Raw genomic sequence first — 20469 nt, forward strand, 5'->3', positions numbered from 1 at the left:
TCATCCAGCAGAACTTGAATGGCTCCCCTATGCTGGTGGGGAAGGAAGACAGTACTGATCATGGGGGTAGGGGGCGCTCGGAAACCATTAATCTAATTTACTCCAGACTGTTGCCATCATCTTCAGTATAACTACAGGCCAATGGAAGATCTTAATCTAGGGACACTTAGAAACTCAGCAGCTGCTGACTTTGGGAGTGGATGTCCTTGGAGCTGTGTCCTTGGGCAAAGGCCCGAATACCTCATCCTATTAGTCATGATTTCTCATGGTTTCCTGATTAGAACCCTCTTGTGTACATTTTTTAGACTGTAGTTATGGCTCTGAATTTAACTGCTTGCTGGATCTGTCATCCTTTACTTGACCCTGCTGACAAGAAGGTATATTTTGTCCTATATGTTTCTTCTGGTACTTGAGGTCTCTTTGCATCATTAATCTTAACCTCCAGTTTTATAGAATCTGAATCTTAACCCCATGACAACAAAATGCCTCTGTTGTAGTTCTTGGAATCCTGTCAACAACCTGGGACTACCAGAGCAAACACTGTAATGCGCCTATTATGACAGTGGTAACTAACAGGGAGGAGAAGATTTTTATCAGATTTCTCTTCAGAGGCATTTCAGCATACTTTATGGGAACTGTTCACTTCTACTCAGGGAGTTTGTCTACCTCAAGAGGCACAGAATTGCCTCATTCCTATTATAATAAGTGATGCCTTTTTCCTAATGCAGTTCGTACCCCAATAGAGTATTGTTAAGTAGCTTATACTTGCCTACCAAATATTAATCATCTCTACTTGAGGCAGTTGTCAGGGATTTCCAGATACTTGAGACCACTGCCCCTCTAATGGGTCATGTTTCCTTGAGGTGGGAACCTAGAGGGTCCAAATGAGTTGCTTGGCAGAACTCCAAGGAAGGATAACTGACTTCTTCTTGTGTGTGCTCTGTGATCTTTAGTTCCCACTTTAGGGAATAATACACCTAGAAAAGGTGGTCTGCAATTTGTCTGACCTCTACTATATAAGACACAACAAACTAGTGTAAACTTTCTAGCCCCAGTGATCATCGCATTGCTCTGAATTGCCTGCTGCCCATCATGATGAGTGCCAACACCTCATGCTGTACCGAGATTAATCAATCAGGAAAATGAGAGCGATTTATTCCCGCTTCTCCCTTCTCCCAGGAGAAAGCCATGTTGCTCTGACTGGTGAACCTTGATGGCATCTGGGACATATGGGGAACCTGGTTGTGGCCTGGTCATCCTGCTGAGAGTCACTGTCTAGTCACTCTTACCCAGTGTTACCTAAGAGGAAGTATAATTAAGTAGCGTATCTGATTGTGTTGGCCTGTGCTTCTGTATCGAACTTGGAGCTAGGTACCTGAAAGATTGGAGACTAGACATGTAGGTGAACAACTTCACCATGGGGCTCTGATGACCTTTCTTTTCCTTTAAAAGTCTCACAGGCAAAGCTTAGCTTAATCTCAGTCTGACCCACACCTTGGCAGGACACCCCACAGGTCCTCCTGGCAGCCTTCTGAGAAATGCCACAGTGTGGTTTCTCTTTCTCCCTAGTTCCACTTGCACTCAAGACTTGACAGCCTCCCTTCCCTTGGGGTATAAGTGCAGGCTGTGAAATGACTGCGGTTTACAGTTCTCATCCGCCTTCGTATTACCTAGTGGGACTAGGGACACTGAAGTTGGTTTTGCTGTTTGAGTGGGTAAAAAACTACATAGGAATCCATTCAGTCTTGTCTCCTTTCTATCTGCAGCAGTGTAGAGAGCCGACCTAACAGCTGGGATAGTGGCCCTGCCAGCCACGGCGCTCCTGCTTAGGACTGCTTGGCTTCGTGCATTTGTTGTGACCATTAAATGTATTTATTCAAAACAGTTCTTGACATAAATTTTCAAGTGTTAGCTGTTACTATTTATAAGTTGTGTTATAAAGGTAGAATTTAGGGTAGTCTATTCTTGAAAGCCTAATTCAAGGACTGATAAAAGCCTTATTTCTCTTAGGACTAAGGACACAAAAAGTCAGAGCTGGAATAGGTTGAGTAAATCTTGATACTTTAGGAATTCCTCAGAAGTGGGTTTTACCACTTACGTGTTGGTATTTGTGGTTTTGTTGATTTTAAAGAAGAATCTGTAGCTTTTCCCATTGGAGATGAGTTTTGCAATGAAAAATACTGGTTTTTCCTCAATTTATTCACATCAGTGGACTCTCCAAATAAACACATTAGAAGTGGAACTAAAGACATAAGGGAAGGTTCCAATTTAAAATACCAGAAGAGATATATGTTTTTTTCAGGTATGAGAAGAGTACTATACTTTTTAAGAAATCTTGTATTTTTGAGGTACTGAAATGCTTACAGATGAAATCATGTAATGTTTATGGTTGACACAGATATGAAGGGAGGGGTGGAGACTTTTTCCCATTTGCAGGTTTAAATAGGGACTTCTGTTTAACTTGGTGTTCAGCAGTTATAGATAACGTTTATTCATTTGACAAACATTTATCGAAGCCTGCTAGACAACTGTCTAGATATGCATCTTTTTTTTTTTTTTTTTTTTTTTTAAATTTCCGGGCCATGCCACGCTGCATACTAGTTCCCTGACCAGGGATGGAACCCGTGGCCCCTGCAGTGGACACCCAGAGTCTTAACCACTGTTCTGCCAGGGAAATCCCTAGATATGCATCTTTTGCTTTGCCCTGAGACAGTCTTTTTTTTTTTTTTGCGGTACGCAGGCCTCTCACTGTTGCGGCCTCTCCTGTTGTGGAGCACAGGCTCAGCGGCCATGGCCATGGCTCACGGGCCCAGCCGCTCCGCAGCATGTGGGATCTTCCCAGACCGGGGCCCGAACCCGTGTCCCCTGCATCAGCAGGCGGACTCTCAACCACTGCGCCACCAGGGAAGCCCCCAACACAGTCTTTTTAAAAGCCTATCACTTTTGGCTTTTAATAGCATTGTCTTTCACTATAATAATGTTCCAGTTTCTTTGATAAATTAATGGTTACCCTTGCATATAAAAAAATTCTTGATGTGGCTTAATTTGCCCTTTCATGTTCTGTTTCTTACTACTTTGGCCTAAAGTAAGCCTGGCCATGGCAAACCATAATATAATAGGTCCATTTCAGTAGAGTTTTTTCTCTTGGTGGTTGTAAGTACTTGTGCATTTGTGTTGAAGATAGATATTAATATGATTATTCTTCAAAGGTATGATTTTTAGGTTATTTTTTGGTTTGTAATTTTCTGTAATAAGGCTGACGTCAAATAAAGGAGGCTTTCCAGTTAAACCATATTTGCATTGTATGGATATAGAATATTTTAAAATAAAAAAAACACAAGCCTTTTCTTAACGTTAGTAAGATCTTTATGAAGATTTTATGTGAAAATCCACATGCATTGTTACATTTATAGTCTACTGCAGCCATTCACTTCCCTTTTTTTCCAGCTTCACTAATTCATCTTAATTTCACAGTTTACAACTTGCTATTTACAACTTCCTATGCCATGGATTTTAGTGACTTGCTTTCTTCCCACTTTTCTCATAGGAAGTAATAGTAATAATATATATAAGATTTCAATCCAGAGACTGTCAGACCTAAAGATAGACTTTAGGGGTTTTTTTTAATTAAAAATTTTAAAAGACTGTTTTTGTGATGACACACAGGAAGCCTCTGTGGACTCTCTCTTTGGAATAGGAGTATATTAATTATGACTCTAAATCCCCCCAGTGTAGACCATAGCACTTTATCAATGTCAACACACCCGGGCTGCTTGCCTCCCTTCCCAGTGAGGGCCACCACAGTTCATCAGCATCAACATATTAGTATTGCTTGTTCTCCAAACCATAAAGCCTACAGCCAGATGGGTGGGTTAGTAGAGCCAAATTTTGTGTGGCTATATCAAGGATCATTATTTACAGTTTGCTAATTTGCCTATACCTATTCACAGTTAGGAAGATTCCCCACAACAGAATATAAGAGTCCAGTGCTTTCATAGCTTGCTGGCACATACACCTGTCACTGGGCTGCTTGCTGACCCTTTTGCCACTTGACAAGAGTACATGAACTATTGGATCCAAACCATAGTAAATGCCAGAGAGGAGAGAACCTTAAAACTACAAAGCAGCCAATGGACAATTGTGCACTAACCTGCAACCTAAAGTACTCCAGTTTTTTGATTTTTTTTTTTTTAATCTGCACTGGAAACTAGAAATGTGGGTGTATATAATATGTTGAAAACTCCTATTTCCTTGTAGATTTTTTTTTTACCGCCCCCCCGCCCCCGCCAATTCTGTTCACTATTGAAAGTGGGGAATTGAAGTCTTTGACTCTTGGTGAATTGCCTATTTTTCACTTTGTGTTTTGCTTCTTGTATTTTTTTTATATAAATTTATTCATTTTAAAAATATTTTTGGTTGCATTGGGTCTTCGTTGCTGCATGGGCTTTCTCTAGTTGCAGAGAGCGGGGGCTGCTCTTCATTATGGTGAGCGGCCTTCTCATTGTGGTGGCTTCTCGTTGCAGAGCATGGATTCTAGGTGTGTGGGCTTCAGTAGTTGTGGCTCACGAGCTCTGGAGCGCAGGCTTAGTAGTTGTGGCACATGGGCTTAGTTGCTCCGCAGCATTTGGGATCTTCCCAGATCAGGGCTCGAACCCGTGTTCCTGCATTGGCAGGTGGATTCTTAACTACTGCACCACCAGGGAAGGTCCCTACTTCTTGTATTTTAATGCTCTCTCTCTTTTTTTAAATTTAATTTTATTTATTTATTTTACTTTTGGCTGCGTTGGGTCTTCGCGGCTGCGCGCGGGCTTCTCATTGTGGTGGCCTCTCCTGTTGTGGAGCACCAGCTCTAGGTGTGTGGGCTTCAGTAGTTGTAGCACACAGGCTCAGTAGTTGTGGGTCACAGGCTCAGTAGTTGTGGTGCACGGGCCCAGTCGCTCCGAGGCATGTGGGATCTTCCCGGACCAGGGCTTGAACCTGTGTCCCTTGCATTGGCAGGCATATTCTTAACCACTGCACCACCAAGGAAGCCCTTAATGCTCTCTTAAGTGCATATATATTTATAGTTGTTATATCTTGCTTGGTGGACTGACCCTTTTATGGTTATAAAAAGTCCCTCTTTAGTAACATTGTTTTAGTGTATTTTTTCTGAAAATTAGTATAGTCATTCTCCCTTTATTGTGACTATTGTATGCCTAATATCGTTTTTTTAATCCTTTTTTAAAATTTATTTATTTATTTATTTGGCTGTGCCGGGTGTTGGTTGCAGCTCAAGGGATCTTTGTTGTGGCATGTGGGATCTTTAGTTGCAACATGCGGGATCTTTTAGTTGTGGCACGTGAGATCTAGTTCTCTGACCACACCTGAGTCCCCTGCATTAGGAGTGCAGAGTCTTAACTGCTGGAACACCAGGGAAGTCCCTCTTTTTTTATCCTTTTATTTCCAATCTGTTTTTATCTTTGACTCAAAGGTATGCCTATTGGAGACAGCATATAGTTAGCTAGCCATTTTTAAAAAATATAGTCTGACATTGTCATTTGGATTGTTTAATCCACTCACTTTTTTGTTTTTGTTTTTGTTTTTGCCGTACGCGGGCCTCTCACTGTTGCGGTCTCTCCCGTTACGGAGCACAGGTTCTGGACGCGCAGGCTCAGTGGCCACGGCTCACGGGCCCAGCCGCTCCACGGCACGTGGGATCTTCCCGGACCGGGGCACGAACCCGCGTCCCCTGCATCGGCAGGCGGACTCTCAACCACTGCTCCACCAGGGAAGCCCAATCCACTCACTTTTAATGTTATTATGATATAGTTGGATTTACATCTCCTGTTTGTACTTTTTATTTTCTGTCTCATATCTTTTTGTCCCTCACTGTTTTCTTTTGCATTAAGTGAATATTTTGTAATGTAGCATTTTAGCTTCTTTAATAATTTTTCAGTATATTTTTTTATTTTATGGAATCACAAATTACTTTATTTTATTTTATTTATTTTTGGCTGCATTGGGTCTTTGTTGCTGCGTGTGGGCTTTCTCTAGTTGTGGCGAGTGGGGCCTACTCTTTGTTGCGGTGCACGGGGCTTCTCATTGCAGTGGCTTCTTTTGTTGTGGAGGGTGGCTCTAGGCACGTGGGCTTTAGTAGTGTTGGCTCATGGGCTCTAGAACACAGGTTCAGTAGTTGTGGCGCGTGGGCTTAGTTGCTCCATGGCATGTGGGATGTTCCCAGACCAGGGATTGAACCTTTGTCCCCTGCATTGGTAGGCGGATTCTTAACTACTGTGCCACCAGGGAAGTCCCACCTTTATTTTTTTTTTAATATGTATTTAATTTTGGCTGTGCCAGGTCTTAGTTGTGGCATGTAGACTTCTTAGCTGTGGCATGCATGTGGGATCTAGTTCCCCAATCAGGGATTGAACCCCCGCCCCCTGCATTGGGAGCCTGTTGGAGTCTTACCCACTGGACCACCAGGGAAGTCCCACAAATTACTTTAAAAAAAATCATATTTGTTTTTACCTTTAAAGGTCTTAAGCATTTAACATCTGATTTGTTATATTTGTGATTTTTAACCAAGTTAAAAGACTGTCACTGGTGTGGGGGGGGGGAGTAGAGAGCTGAATAATGTAGGGCCCAGTGAGGTTATTTGTTGTGTTTTTTGAGTACCAGTAATCCTGGCGTATGTGCATGTGTGTGTGTGCGCCTGTGTATGTGTAACTGACTTAATCCAGTTAGAGACAGGTTGATACTGGGAATACAGGGAAAGGGAGTAGGATTCTCTCTCTCTCTCTCTCTCTCTCTCTCTCTCTCTCTCTTTTTTGTTTTTTGACTGTGCTGCGCGGCTTGCAGAATCTTAGTTCCCTGACCAGGCATCGAACCCGGACCCATAGCAGTCAAAGCACTTAGTCCTAACCACTGGACCACCAGGGGATTCCTGGGAGCAGGATTTTAAATGTAGAGATTTGATACTATAAATACAGACTTCATTTACAAGGCTCTGTCTTATAGATTTGGTGACGGGAGGATGATAGGTAGTGCAATTTTTTTCCCTCTGAAATATAAGCAGCTGAGTAGGGGGAGCATGTGTATGGGTTGGGGTGGTGGGAGGGGAGAAGAATGGAAAAATTAAATTACTTCAATATAAATAAAATTTCAACAAAATGAAGTAGAATTGTCATGCACTGTGGATATGTGCAATGTGTAAACTCATTTTGTTGGCTTGTGTGTTTTTTCCCCCAAAACTTTGGCTACTCCTGTGCAGAGAGGTTCTTAAGTTCAGCCATAGCTGGAATTTGTTAGGTAAATGCCATGGCTGTCACAGGTGAGGGGAGATAAGAGGGCAGGGTGCAAATTTGGGGGCAAAAGAGTTAATTTTTCCAAGAAAAAATTAAATGATAGACCATGGAAATCCTGTCTCTGGTTATCTCCATTAAAATATATCTTCAGAAGGTCTAAGAATACATTGTATCTAAAAGTAGAGGCTGCAGTCAGGAAAAAGGTCTTTTCTGTTTTGTTCTGGGTTTTTTTTGGCTGCAGCAAGTGGCATGTGGGATCTTAGTTCCCCGACCAGAGATGAAACCAGCGCCCCCTGCAGTGGAAGTGTGGGATCTTAACTACTGGACTGCCACGGAGATCCCTTAATTCTCTCCTTTTAATTTAGGTAGTTCAAGGTTGGTTTTCCAGGATTCAGTTTTTTTCTATGCCAGCAAAGGAGAGAGGGGGGGTAAAAACCCAACAACCCCAAATTATTTGTAATTATTTGTAATTATTTCTCTTCCTACCCATAATCTCTGTGTTAGTCTGCAGGGCTGCCCTAACAAAATAACCACAGCTTGGGTGGCTTAAACAATAAATTTCTGCAGGTCTAGAGTCTGGAAGTCTGAGATCAATGTGTTTGGTTTCTCCTGAGGTCTCTCTCATTGGCTTGCACACAGCTACCTTCTCTGTGTCTCCTCAGATGGTCTTTCCTGTGTGTGTATACACCTGGTTGTCTCTCTTATAAGGACACTAATCCTGTTGGATTAAGGCCCCACCCTTATGACCTCATTTAACCTTAATTGCCTCACTCAAGGTCCTATCTCCAAATATAGTGAACTGGACTTAAACATATAAATTTTGAGGGAACAGAATTCAGTCTGTAGCAACCTCCCACCCCCAAGCTCACATAAGAAATAGGGCAAATTATTGGGAATTTATCATTAACTCTTTTGTAATACTGCTACTTGGTAGTACTGCTTTTTACTTTGTATTATACTTCACCCTGATCAGTTGTCTTATTAAGGAGCTTTCCTGGGAGAAAGCATGTGAGGAATATACAGATCTTTCTCCTTGGGACCTGTTTTTAAACTAAAATGTGCATGCTGTCATGCTGGACAAGGGTGATCTGGCTCCCCGACAAATTAAACTCTCAAAGAGAGGGCGGTTTCTTTACTACCTTAATCAAATGACAGGTCAGGACAAACGTAGAGTTCACCAATGACTTTGACTTTCACATAAGTGAGAAGAAGCAAGCAGAGAAATAGAAAGCAAAAACGTATCTAAAAATGCAGAATGAAAGTTAAAACCACTTTGAGCACGAAGTGCTTGTAACGAACCAAGTCCATGCATGCATCCATAATAGAAAAGTCCAGTTGGTCCAAGACACTAGTCTCCTCAGCAAGGCACTCAAGCAGGTCTGGATTACTGCTGGGTCACAAGTGATGAGGTGAAGACCGTCCATTCAGGCAAAGCCTCTGGTGGCCAATGCCTTGGTGAATGGATCCTCGACAAGAGATGAGGATACAGCAACACTTGTCTCAAATGCAAACAGTCCCAGCTCACCTAATTTTATAGTCCCAGGAGCACATTATCTCCGAGATCAGATGTTCAGTTTGGGAGGGGGAGGTTTCTAATGCCACTTGTGTCACCTTGGCAGGAGATCCCCCAAATTTCTGCCTGTTCCTACCAGCATGCACAGATCAGTCTTGGCTCAGGTACAGCAATGACAAAAAATGAAACCTCTGAAGTCATGGAGTCAGTTTCTAGTCACGGCTTTATTTCATGCTTGACACCAGGCCTCAAAAGGCTCGCTTCTACTGTATTTATGAGCAAATACATAAATAAACATATATATATAATTCACAAGAGTCACATCAACAAATCAAACACATGGTAACATGTGCCTTCTTCAATCTAGTTTGAGTACACTATGATCCATCATGTAATAGATCTAAAAGATCTACAGATTGTTTTGGATTTTCTACATAACGTCTTTTAATAGCCAGCTTTATATTGTCCTTCACAATTCTTATACTTTCTAGGATCTCCAGTAAAACAATGAATAGAAGTGGGTGATAGTGGCATCTTTATTTAAGTTATCTATTATTATTAATAATATTACTGTTGTTGGTCTGAATTTTTGAAATTACCATTTATCAAAATTAAGGAAACTTCTTTCTATTCTTGGTTTTATACAATTGTTCTTTTAATGAATTTTAATTGAATTTTATCAAAAGTTCTTGGATCTGTTGAAATGATCATATGATTTTTAAAATAATTATAATGTAATTACTTTGATTAATTTTCAATGACAAACTTGTATTCCTGAAATAAACTCAGTTTGATCATGATGTTATCCTTTTCATGTATCACCCCATTTGGTTTGCTAACATTTTGTTCAGGACTTTTGTGTTTGTTTCTGTGAGATTGGCTTCTTAATTGTCTTTCTTTTCAGCTTTGGTATGATAGGCTCAGTAAATAAGCTATGAAGTGTTCCCTCTTTTATCCTTTTAAAGAGGTTATATTAGATTATCTCTTCCATAAATGGTAGAACACTCCAGTACAGCCACACGGCCCTGCTGTTTTCTTTGTGAAGATATTTAATTATAGATGTTAGGGTATGTTTTTTCAAGGAATTTCTCCATTCCCCCTAAATTTTAAATGTTTGGAAATACTCAAGATATATACATTACCGTTTTAATGTCTGTAAGATCAGTGATAGCCTCTTTTCCCAATACAGTGGGTTTTTTTTTTATGATGATCAGTGCTGTCAGAGGCTTATTGATTTTTATTTGTTACCAGCTTGTGACTTACTGAATCTCTGTTCTCATTTTATTTCACTCTGTCTTTTCCTTGGATTAACTTATTTTTAACTTTGTATGATAAATACAGAGATTGTTTCCCAGTCTTCTTTTAAATAAGTCTATTTAATGTTATAAATTATCCTCAAGTCATATGTTAACATGGGGTTGGGAGCCCATTATGGACTGAATGAACTGTGTGTCTTATCATCCCCCGCCCCCCCACCAATGCATATGATGAAGCTCTGACCTCCAGTGTGTGACTATTTTTAGAGATGGGGCCTTTAGAGAGGTAATTAAGGTAAATGAGGTCATAAGGGTGGGGTCTGATTCAATAGGTCTGGTATCCTATTGGATAATTAGAGGAAAAGACACCAGAGCTCACTGCATTCTTTATTTCTTAATTATTTGGCAGTTTCCTAGGTCCTTTTTCTACAATTTCTAGATTAATTCCACTGTGAATTAATCTGAATTATTGTAATCCTTCAAAAATGAGATTTGCTTATGGCCTAGCCATATGGTCAGTACCGGTAAAAATTCCATGTGCATTGGAAAGAATGTGTATTCTGCAGTTGTTTGGTATACTATTAATACGTTTAAGTCAAGTTTGTTTGCCCTATCATTTATTGTTACAGATTTGTCTATTTTTAGATATGTCCCTGTACTGTTGGTGAGAGTATAAATTATTTCAGTCTTTTTGGAAGGCAGTTTGTCACTGCTTATGAAAATAATTTTAGTGTCTTTTGACATATTGATTTCACTTGTAGGAATTTCCAGAAACAGCACAAATATAAAAGCATAAATACAAGAATTCTTAGTATAGGATAGTTTATAAGTGCAAAAACTTAAGAAAACCAAATGTCCATCAATAGAGAAATGGTTAAATGGAGATATACACAGAAAGTGGAATGTTATGCAGACAGTGAGATAGATTATGTGTAGTTGAAATGATAAGATATCCTAGGTATAGTAATGAAAATGAGGCTGTGTAGACAGCATGTTTGGTATGACTCCATTTGTCTTAAAAGATAAGGTTTTATCTACGTATTGGTGTTTTTTTATATATAGAAATTTTCTGAAAGAAAGGTAACAGTAGGTATCCCTAGGGAGTTAGATATTGGAGATGGACAGTAGTAAGGGCTTCTTAGTATATGCTTGATTTTTTTTTTAATTTTAGTTTTTACAGTGATCATGGGTTACTTAGAATAAAGAGCTAGTTAAAATAAGTAAATGCAGAAAGTAATTGTCTCTTAAGTGTAACAAACAAAATACTAACTATATTGGGTGGAATGAATTTCTGTTGAACACACCAGAAAATTTTATTGACATTTGCCATATTTATTATTACATCTTCCTCTGCTGTTCCTCTTATCCAAATCAAAGATGAAGCTTTCTCTAGTCTGAGGTTTCAGGAATTTTGCTAGACATAGTCAGCATTGGTGATAAGGTAAACTAAGAAAATTATCTTAGAAATTCTGACCTGGCAAAACAGATTTTTAATAAAAGATCTTTATTTCCTACAGATTCCTGACATTCAAAACAGCTGGCTTTTAATACACTGCTACTGCATCAAATCAACAATGAACTGGAATGCAAAATCAGAGAGTGTCACCTTACCACCACAGTATCCTAAAAAACAGGCATCTTTTTTGGAGCAAACTTTAGTAAACACACTTACCACAGCATCTCAAAGTTCTTTAAACCATCCTGGAAGTAACCAAGAACCGTGCCTATTTCTCAGTAATTTAAATCCAGTTTCACAGCCGCTGCTCAACATCAGAAATTATAAAACTCCTCAACAAATCCCTATTTCTGATATGCATAGTGGGACCATTGTGACCTCACAAACTTCAGTAGAAAGAATAACATATGCAAATGTTAAAGGACCCAAACAACCAAATCACGATTTGCAAATGTCTTCAGGAGTTACACAGGATGTATGGTTGAACTCACCAATGAGGAATTCTATGCTTTCTCATACAGGGGCAACTATATCTCATCAGACTGGTTTAGGAACGAATACGCCCAATGTACGTGCACTACAGAATCAATTTCTAACATCAGATACCTATTCCATGCAACTACAAATGATCCCTTCTAATTCCAGAAGAGTTCCTGTAACTTACCAAGGAAACCCGAGACTTAACCTACCTGTATCAGAGCAACAGGTTGATTGGGCACAGCAGTGTGCATCCAGTGGATTGACTTACCCAGATTACAGGCCCCTTCCAAAGCAATATAGTTACTCATCACGAAGCTTTTTGCCGGAGCCTACTCTTCAGAAACAAACCCCTATGTCATCTGTATCATCACAAGTTAAAAATAGTCAATCTCCAAATCCTGCCCTGACTTTACAGTCAAAGCAGATTGCAACTGTACCGTCATATCAATATGCGGTTACTCAAACTGACAGAAGACCTCCTCCTCCTTATGACTGTAGGTATGCAAGCCAGCCTCTGCAAAGTACTCAGCATGTTGTTAAACACACTTCTATGGAAGTTCCTCAGAGTCAAGAAATGCACTTACCTGAAATGAGGAAAGACTTTTGTAGAGGCTTTCAGCAGCAGTGGCAAAACCTTAATGAAAATTTCAGCACAATGGGAAATTCCTGTAACTTGAGAGTAAATATCAATCAGCCTTTTAATGAACCTGTTAGATCTTACGTGGATGGTGTTCAGGCTCTTACTCAAAATAATCAAGAGAAAAGAGTGGATTCTCAAAATCTAACTTCAAATCAAGTACTGGACACAAGTGCCACAAAAGAAAAGTTAGTGAGGGATATTAAAACATTAGTAGAAATAAAAAAGAAGTTTTCGGACCTTGCAAGGAAAATTAAAATTAATAAAAATCTTTTGATGGCAGCAGGTTGTATTAAAACAACTAATACCTCTTACAGTGAATCAGCTCAAAATTGTGGGTTGTCTCTGAAACAAACTGCCAAAATCCAGTCTGGACCACAGGTAACCCTAGGCCCTCCAGATACTGTGGAGGATAAACCACCAACAGTAATGGAATCTGCAGAAGAAACAAATAGAACACACAATACATTGAATTCCAACCTTCAGGACAGAAATTTTAACCAAGTCAGTTCTGTTTTACTAAGTTCTGGCTGTTCGCAAGTTGTGAGTTCTTTAAAGACGTCAACTGTTGAGATTACCCAGGCAATATTAAATAACACCCAGTTTTCATCAGGAAATTTAGTCAACGTTGCACAAAATGTGCCAACAAATTCTGAAGCAACTTCTCTTCCTCAGTCTACATCCTTTGAGGAATATGTTTCAAAGTATCCAAATAAAAATAGGCTGATTCTCAGTTTACTTGCATCTGGAAATAAAACTCAGAAGAAATTATTAAAAGATACTAATGAACGTATTCATGATTCTAAACTGCATAGTTTTGAAATGAATCCAAATATCCAGAACACTGGTAACCAAGTGAATTTGAAAACCATGGAAACTCCAGGTACTCCAACTACTTGTAATATAAATGCCAAGATATCAAACAACTCTTCTTGCTTTGAGCATAAATCCTTCAATGGAATGTCTTCTAAAAGTGACTCTCACTTTTCCATGGACTTGCTAGCAACATGTCTGTCTTTGTGGAAAAAGCAACCTTCAGAACCTACGGAAGAAAAACAGTGTAATGAGTCAAAAAAACCCACAGCAGCAGTTGGAATTTCAAAGCCTGCGGACATCTGTGAGAAGAGTCCATTTTCAGCTGTGGTAAATTCTCAGAATAAAATTGTAAACAGCTCACAAGACACAGTTTTATCAACGGTAGCACAGAATTATGAGTCTTCAGGAGCAACTACTACAAAGGGGATTGCTGTAGTATCACCCTTAATTCTTTCAGATGTCAAAACATTGTCTGTCAAAGGTATAACACCTGAAGCTTTACCTGAAACAATGTATCCAGTTATTAAAGAAGGCAGTGTTTGTAGCTTACAAAACAAATCCTCAGAAAATACTGCTGCTTTGAACGTTAATGAACCAGTGACAAGTACCACAAGCACCAAGATTTTCCCACTAATTCAGAAGGATAAGCAAAGTGAGTCAACTAATACTAATTCAGAAGTCACCCCTAATACCAATCAAGGAAAGCATAACAAATTAGAACCAGATATCCAGTATCCTGTGAGTGATCAGCAAACCTCATATCTATCAAAGGACAGTGATATTGTGGGCAGAGATGTATTACAGATTGGCAGTATTTGTTCTCTTGTTGAAGGTGATACCTCTTATAATTCCCAAATAGCAGAGATATTCAGCTTGCCCTCTTTGCAAAAGGTTGAGCCACAGAAAGCTCTACCCAATCACCAAGTAATGAATAGTAGACAAAATGAACAATTTGACAATATCACTGGGAATAAAGACGTTGACTTTCAAAAAGATAATTTTGTACAGTGCACAGATGTTTCACATAAAATAACTGATCAGTCAGAGTCACTGCAACCCCCGGAACCATCGACTTTGAAGTACATTGGAGCAAAGAGTGGAATTCCAGAGGAAAGCAGTTTGGAGCATATCACTAAAAATGAAAGCATGGCTAATGATATGTGTTCACCAGCTGCTATTCAGCGGGATAGTTACCCTCAGGAAGCAGCCCAGGATCCTACAACAAATGAGAATCTCGAAGATAAGACATCGATCTTATACCTACATGATCAGCTGTCAGAACTTTTAAAAGAGTTTCCCTATGGTATTGAACCTGTGAACGTGCATGAAGGTTTTGTGGTCCAACAAATGGCACACCAAATCTCAAAAGCTCAAACTTGTAATAAAACTGGTTGTGACTGCAAAGACTCAACAGACCAGATACAAATTACAATATTAAATTCAGAGCAAATGAAAGAATTATTTCCTGAACAGGATGATCAACCCAACGAGGTAGACAAACTGACAGAGCCTCAGAAAGAAAAGCCTGTCACAAAAGAAGGGAACCAGTGTGACCCACAAGCACATGCAGTTGAAGAAACCTGTGATTCTGTAATACTGGATTCAGAAAAAGATGATGTCCGTTGCTGTGCATTGGGGTGGCTCTCTATGGTTTATGAAGGAGTACCTCAATGCCAGTGTAATTCCACTAAGAACTCAACTTCAAAGGAAGAAAAAGGGAAAGATCCACGTTCTCCTTTGGAGACTAACGGTTATAAACAAGAAGAGAGAACCTCTGACAGAGATGTTCCTATTGCATTTAACAGTCCTCCAAATAATCAGCTGAAGATTCCTCTGACTTGTCCAATTGAGAAAAAATATTTTCCTGAAACAGAGCAAGACAGGAATATAAAAGATAAATCCAAATCAGAACATAACAGCTCATTAAGGACAGAACAAGAATTATCTGGTCACTTTTTATCTAAAGGTGATAAAAAGCCAGATTCTTTGCAGAGTCACAAAAGAAAAAGAAAACTGCAATTTCATGAGGTAACTTTTCACTCCACTAACAAAACTGCAAAATTTTCTCAAGAGAGCCTGCAGAGGAAGCTCATGGCACAAAACTTACGACCACTAAAACCAAAGATGGGTTTTTTGACAAGTAAAAATAAAGATTTGCATGTGAAGAATGGTTCTTTGGTACAGTCAGTATCACCGGAAAAGAGAAAATTGAAAGCAGGTGGCTCTAAACAAAAAGTTTTGGAAAAGAAGTTAGATGAAGGGAGCATACTTGATTCAGAGATAAAGAAGAAGAAATATGATAAACAAGAGCAGAATAAGAATGTGGGAGGTGGTGCATTTAAATTCTGTAACCTTTTCTCAACCACAGGTGAAAGAGCCAGGATTAAAGAAAAGACAGTGTCAAATGTTAAGTCCTCAGGCTCTATGGATAGCTCCTCTAAAATTAATAGAGTTCTGTCACCAAAGGAGTATTTATCAAGGCAGAAGCATAAAGAAACATTAAAGAAAAACTACCTGAAAAATGTACCATGTGATTCTCAGTATATGAGATCAAATAAACTTTCTACGCGAGTGGGAAGTTGTGGGAGATCAAATGAGAGACACAATGGCAGTGTACAGACCTCTAAGGAATCATTAAATACTGGTACAAGCCATGGTAAAAACCTCAAAGCCCATCATTCCAAGGAGTCTAAAACATACATTTCAAGGAATATTAAAGGAACAGTTGGTGGAAAGCAACCTGATAAAATGTGGATTGATAAAACCAAATTAGACAAAAATTTAAGTAATGTAAATAATGACGTTGAATTCTGCCAAATGGCTTCCCAAGCAAAGGATCAAAGGAAACTGTATCTGAATAGAGTTGCATTTAAATGCACTGAACGTGAGCGCATTTGTCTCACGAAATTAGACAGTTCACCCAGGAAGCTTAATAAAGAAAAGAGACCAGAAAATAAACCTAAGACCCTTTTACCTGTGAAAGATGCCACAGAGAAACTAAGCATGCTGGAGTTTAAATTATGTCCAGATGGACTATTTAAGAATACAAACCCTGTTAAAGACCAGAATGATCTGCCATCTACTCCTAGGAAGGAGCAAGCTCCTGTGCAAGGTCCAGTATGATTTTTTTTGATGGTGTCTGCAACATTGTAATACTGTAGTTCAGCAAGGGACAGAGCATCTCTCCTGACTTCCCTGTAGCTAGGAGAGACTTAAATGCATTTTGCCTTTACTTAGTATTTAGTTTTCTCAGTAAGTTGATGGTTCATTGGGCAATATTTGTTTTAAGTTTGTGTCCCACTTATTTTAAATTATATTACATTCACATTAAAGGTAAGAGGTATATAAAATTGTAAGGTTTGCCAAATACAAAGATTTCCTTTTGTGCCAAGAAGTGACTTAGCACTCTTTGTGCTAAGTCAGAAAAGCATCAAGTGTACATTATTTCAGGTCTTGCCTTTGTTCATTCTCTTTTGGGACTTGCAGTTTCAAAGCCCTGTGAATTTGAAATTTTGGTCTAAGTGTTAGGAGATATGTAATGTTAATGAAATCTTTTTGTACACACGGAAGTGGTTTGCCTTATAGTCATCTTTGAAGCAGTTGGTGATTGTGTTATCACTGAAGTGGTACCTTCTAGTCTACTCATGAAGTATGCAATGGGAGGATCTTGGAAGCAGTGTTGTCCATTGTTGAGTTACCAAACCCGAATGGAAATCATGACTGTTGGTTAGCCGAAGGATAGAATTCTCAATGTAGTGCAAGATGGAAGGAGAAAATAGAGGACTCATTATTTGTGGTAGAAGGAAACATTTATGGGTTGTGGATAGTATATGTAAAACGGTGTGTTGAGAAACCCAGATTGGAAAACTAAAGGATTTGAATGGAAATCGTAGTTTTTCCTGTACTGTGTTCAGACAGTATCTGTTCGGGTGCATAAAATTACAATGTAAATAAGGTACTTTTTCTTGGAAGTTGGTAGGGATATATGAGTATATAGAGTATAAAATTCATTTTGTAAAGTACTGGTGATTACACTTGGTTCTTCAAACTAGATCCTTAGAATCTTGAGGGCCTGGTTGGAAGTGGGTGCAGCAGCAGTGTGAGGTACATTCTGTCTCATGTGCCCTTAAGTATCTCGAGATGTGTTGGTGTTCAGCCCAAGTGGGAGAAACATAATTACATAATGAAGGTAAACTTTTAAATTGTGAGATTCAGGCACGTCATAGGGGAGAAAGCATTTTTCCATGCCCTTTTTAGTTATGTGTGAATATATCTGATGCCTTCTAAAATCTAATTTAGGCTTACATGGTTTTCCTTCATTATAGTACTAAAAGAGATGAATAGCAATATCTAGAGATCTGAAAATGAATATTTAAATAGTTTCAGGAATAAAAAGTACAAAAGAAGACTGGTTAAAATGTTTGACTGAGGAGAAAAGGATGCCGGAAGCCAACCAAGAAATAGGTAAAACTGTCTATTTAAGTTTTTATTTTACTTACCTGGCACTCTATCATATATAAGCTGGATTACAGTTATGGAAACTATTGTGAAGTTTGGTTTTTATCCATATTCTTTTAGAAGATAGTTCAGTGTCTGTATGAGTGGTAGGAAGACATTCTCCTATTTTTTCTGTCATTCTGTGGACAGAGAAGTAGTGATCTATTTCCTTTTAACAAGAGAATTCTCATCACAGTGACTTAAGACAAGGGGTTGGCATGCTTCTTCTGTGTAGATAGGTTTTGCAAATCATAATGTCTCTCCTAAATACTCTAACATTGCAGTGAGAAATGGCTGTAGAATAATGAATGAGCATGGGCTATGTTCCAATTAAACTTTACCAAAACTTGCTAGAGGCCGGGCTTGGCCCACAGGCATACCCTGTTAGCCAACCCCTAGATTAGATTATTTGCAAGTTAGTTAATTAAATTCTCAAAACCAGGGAGACAAAGATGTTCCCATTTATCAATGAGAGGTTAGATCATTTGGCTAAAGTTACATAGCCAGTAACTCAATAGGGACTTGAACCACATCCCTGTCTTCAAAGTTTATTAAGTGTGGAATTTGAGTTATTTTGATGACGAAAGACAGATGCTCATAGTTTTTTGTTTCGGTTTGGTTTTGGGTTTTTTGGGGTTTTGTTTGTTTGTTTACTGGGAAGGGTTTTGGGCTGAGGGCCAACAAGAAAACCAGAGTTTTTAGTATCTGATTTTTAATTAGTGGAATGAATGTATTTTGTGTTTTAGGGTTTTGCATTGAGAACTGGAACCTAGGGTTCAGGAAATTTAGTTTGGGTTAATTAAATATGAAGAGTTCATAAGAGTCTTTTGAAAATTGGGAGAAGCAGAATTTTGCCATGAGCAGCAATAAAGAGAAGCAAGAGAAGAAGTGTGACAAAGGTTGAGAAGAGCTTATAAAGAATATATGTAAGCAGGCATGTAGAAATGGAGGCTTATACATTGAAGATCCATAAAGGGAAAAAGAAACCTGAATGAAAGAATCAAAGGAAGAAGAAATGTGCACTCTTAATTAGAACAGGAAGACAACGGAAAGAGGGGAAAATTAATTAGTGAGAGAGTAGAAAACACACCCCTAAAGTTGGAACACAGGAAGTGAAATATGAGAAAGATGGAAATGGGTGTGGAGATTGCAGCAGGAAAGTTCCTTGGAAAAAGGGAGGGCCATAAGTTTTGCTTCAGAGAGAGTTGGGAGGCATAACTGGAATCTGAATCTGAAAATACTCAGAAGACGGATATATGCACAGGTTGACCAGAGGCTCAGGGAGCAGCATGAGCTAAACGACAGACGTGAAGATAACCTGCGGACAGGATGAGCAATAAACACTGAAGGTGGGACATCAGTACTCAGGATCACTATGAAAATGACACAAAGCAGGGCCCAGGTGCAATGAGAGATGCAGCAGGGTGAGAGAAAAGCTAAGAAACAAGTCCAGAGCTCTGTCAAGAGTCTTACAAGGGCTTCCCTGGTAGCGCAGAGGTTCAGAATCTGCCTGCCAACGCAGGGGACATGGGTTCGTGCCCCGATCCGGGAAGACCCCACATGCTGTGGAGCAACTAAGCCCGTGTGCCACAACTGCTGAGCCTGCACTCTAGAGCCTGTGAGCCATAACTACTGAAGCCCACGTGCCTAGAGCCCGCTCACTGCAACTGGAGAGAGCCTGCGTGCAGACAAAGACCCAACGCAGCCAAAAATAAATAAAAATAAAATTATAATTAAAAAAAAAAAGTCTTATGAGACTCAGGGAAATCATGAAAGACAGAACATACCAAGAGGAAGAGGCTGAAGAACTGGAACTCCCAGAGAGCTATAAAAAACACACTTTAGATAAGCAACACCTAAATTTGGTGGCAAAGGTTGGAGTGTAGATGGAGCAAGTCGTGAAGCTGTCAGGGTGAGGTAGAAGAAGAGGAGGTGACAGAATCCAGCGGAAAGCAGCTTAGAGCTGCACCTCAGGTATCAGCATTCATAACAGAAAGCTGATGTGCACGGAGAGGAATTTGAAACAGATAAAGAATTAAGAGTAGCCGGCCTCTGTTAGCAAAAAAAATAAAGAAAGAAGAGGACAGAGTGCTTGACCCACCCAGGCAGAAAAAGATACAAGAAAACTTATTCAGAAAGGAGTGGCTACAGCAGGAATGTGAAGTACGGGAATTCAGAATTGGAACAGCTTCTGAGATATAGAGGCACATCTAGAAATACACAGAAAAAGGAAAAGCTGGCTGGGCCCATCAAAAAAAGGGATAGTGAGGCTAATAACAGCACTGAAATAGTCTAAAGAAACAGAAAAATACAGATATTTCTTAGAACACCTAGTGCATAACAAGGCCAGAATATGCAAACTGTACCTTCCATTTACTCTTTGTAACTGGCTTGCGTTTGTGCTTTTTATATTGCTAGTTTAGATGGCTGTTAAGAAAGTCACGTTCATAATAGTATGCAAATAATGAGTTTTTATTGGGCAAGCGTACAGGTAGAGCAGAATAGCCCTGGGCAGTAAAGATGGGGGTGAT

The 20469-nt window shown here is 39.4% G+C and overlaps 1 protein-coding gene across 3 annotated transcripts in view; it reads left to right on the forward strand.

The window, feature by feature from the left end:
• RESF1 (retroelement silencing factor 1) overlaps positions 1 to 20469 on the forward strand; it is a 38541-nt gene that overhangs the window by 17120 nt on the left and 952 nt on the right. Inside the window, exons 3-4 of one of the 3 annotated variants that reach the window (XM_082666606.1) lie at positions 11570 to 16553; positions 17822 to 17905. In XM_082666606.1, coding sequence (XP_082522732.1) covers positions 11627 to 16553; positions 17822 to 17905 — 5011 coding nt within the window. In that variant the 5' untranslated portion in view covers positions 11570 to 11626. Of the gene's footprint in view, positions 1 to 11569; positions 16554 to 17766; positions 17906 to 20469 lie in introns of those variants that run through there. The other 2 variants (XM_082666607.1, XM_082666608.1) reach the window with 2 other exon arrangements.

This window comes from Grampus griseus, assembly GCF_964374135.1.
Source record: "Grampus griseus genome assembly, chromosome: 11".
In the NCBI taxonomy this organism is placed as follows: domain Eukaryota; kingdom Metazoa; phylum Chordata; class Mammalia; order Artiodactyla; family Delphinidae; genus Grampus; species Grampus griseus.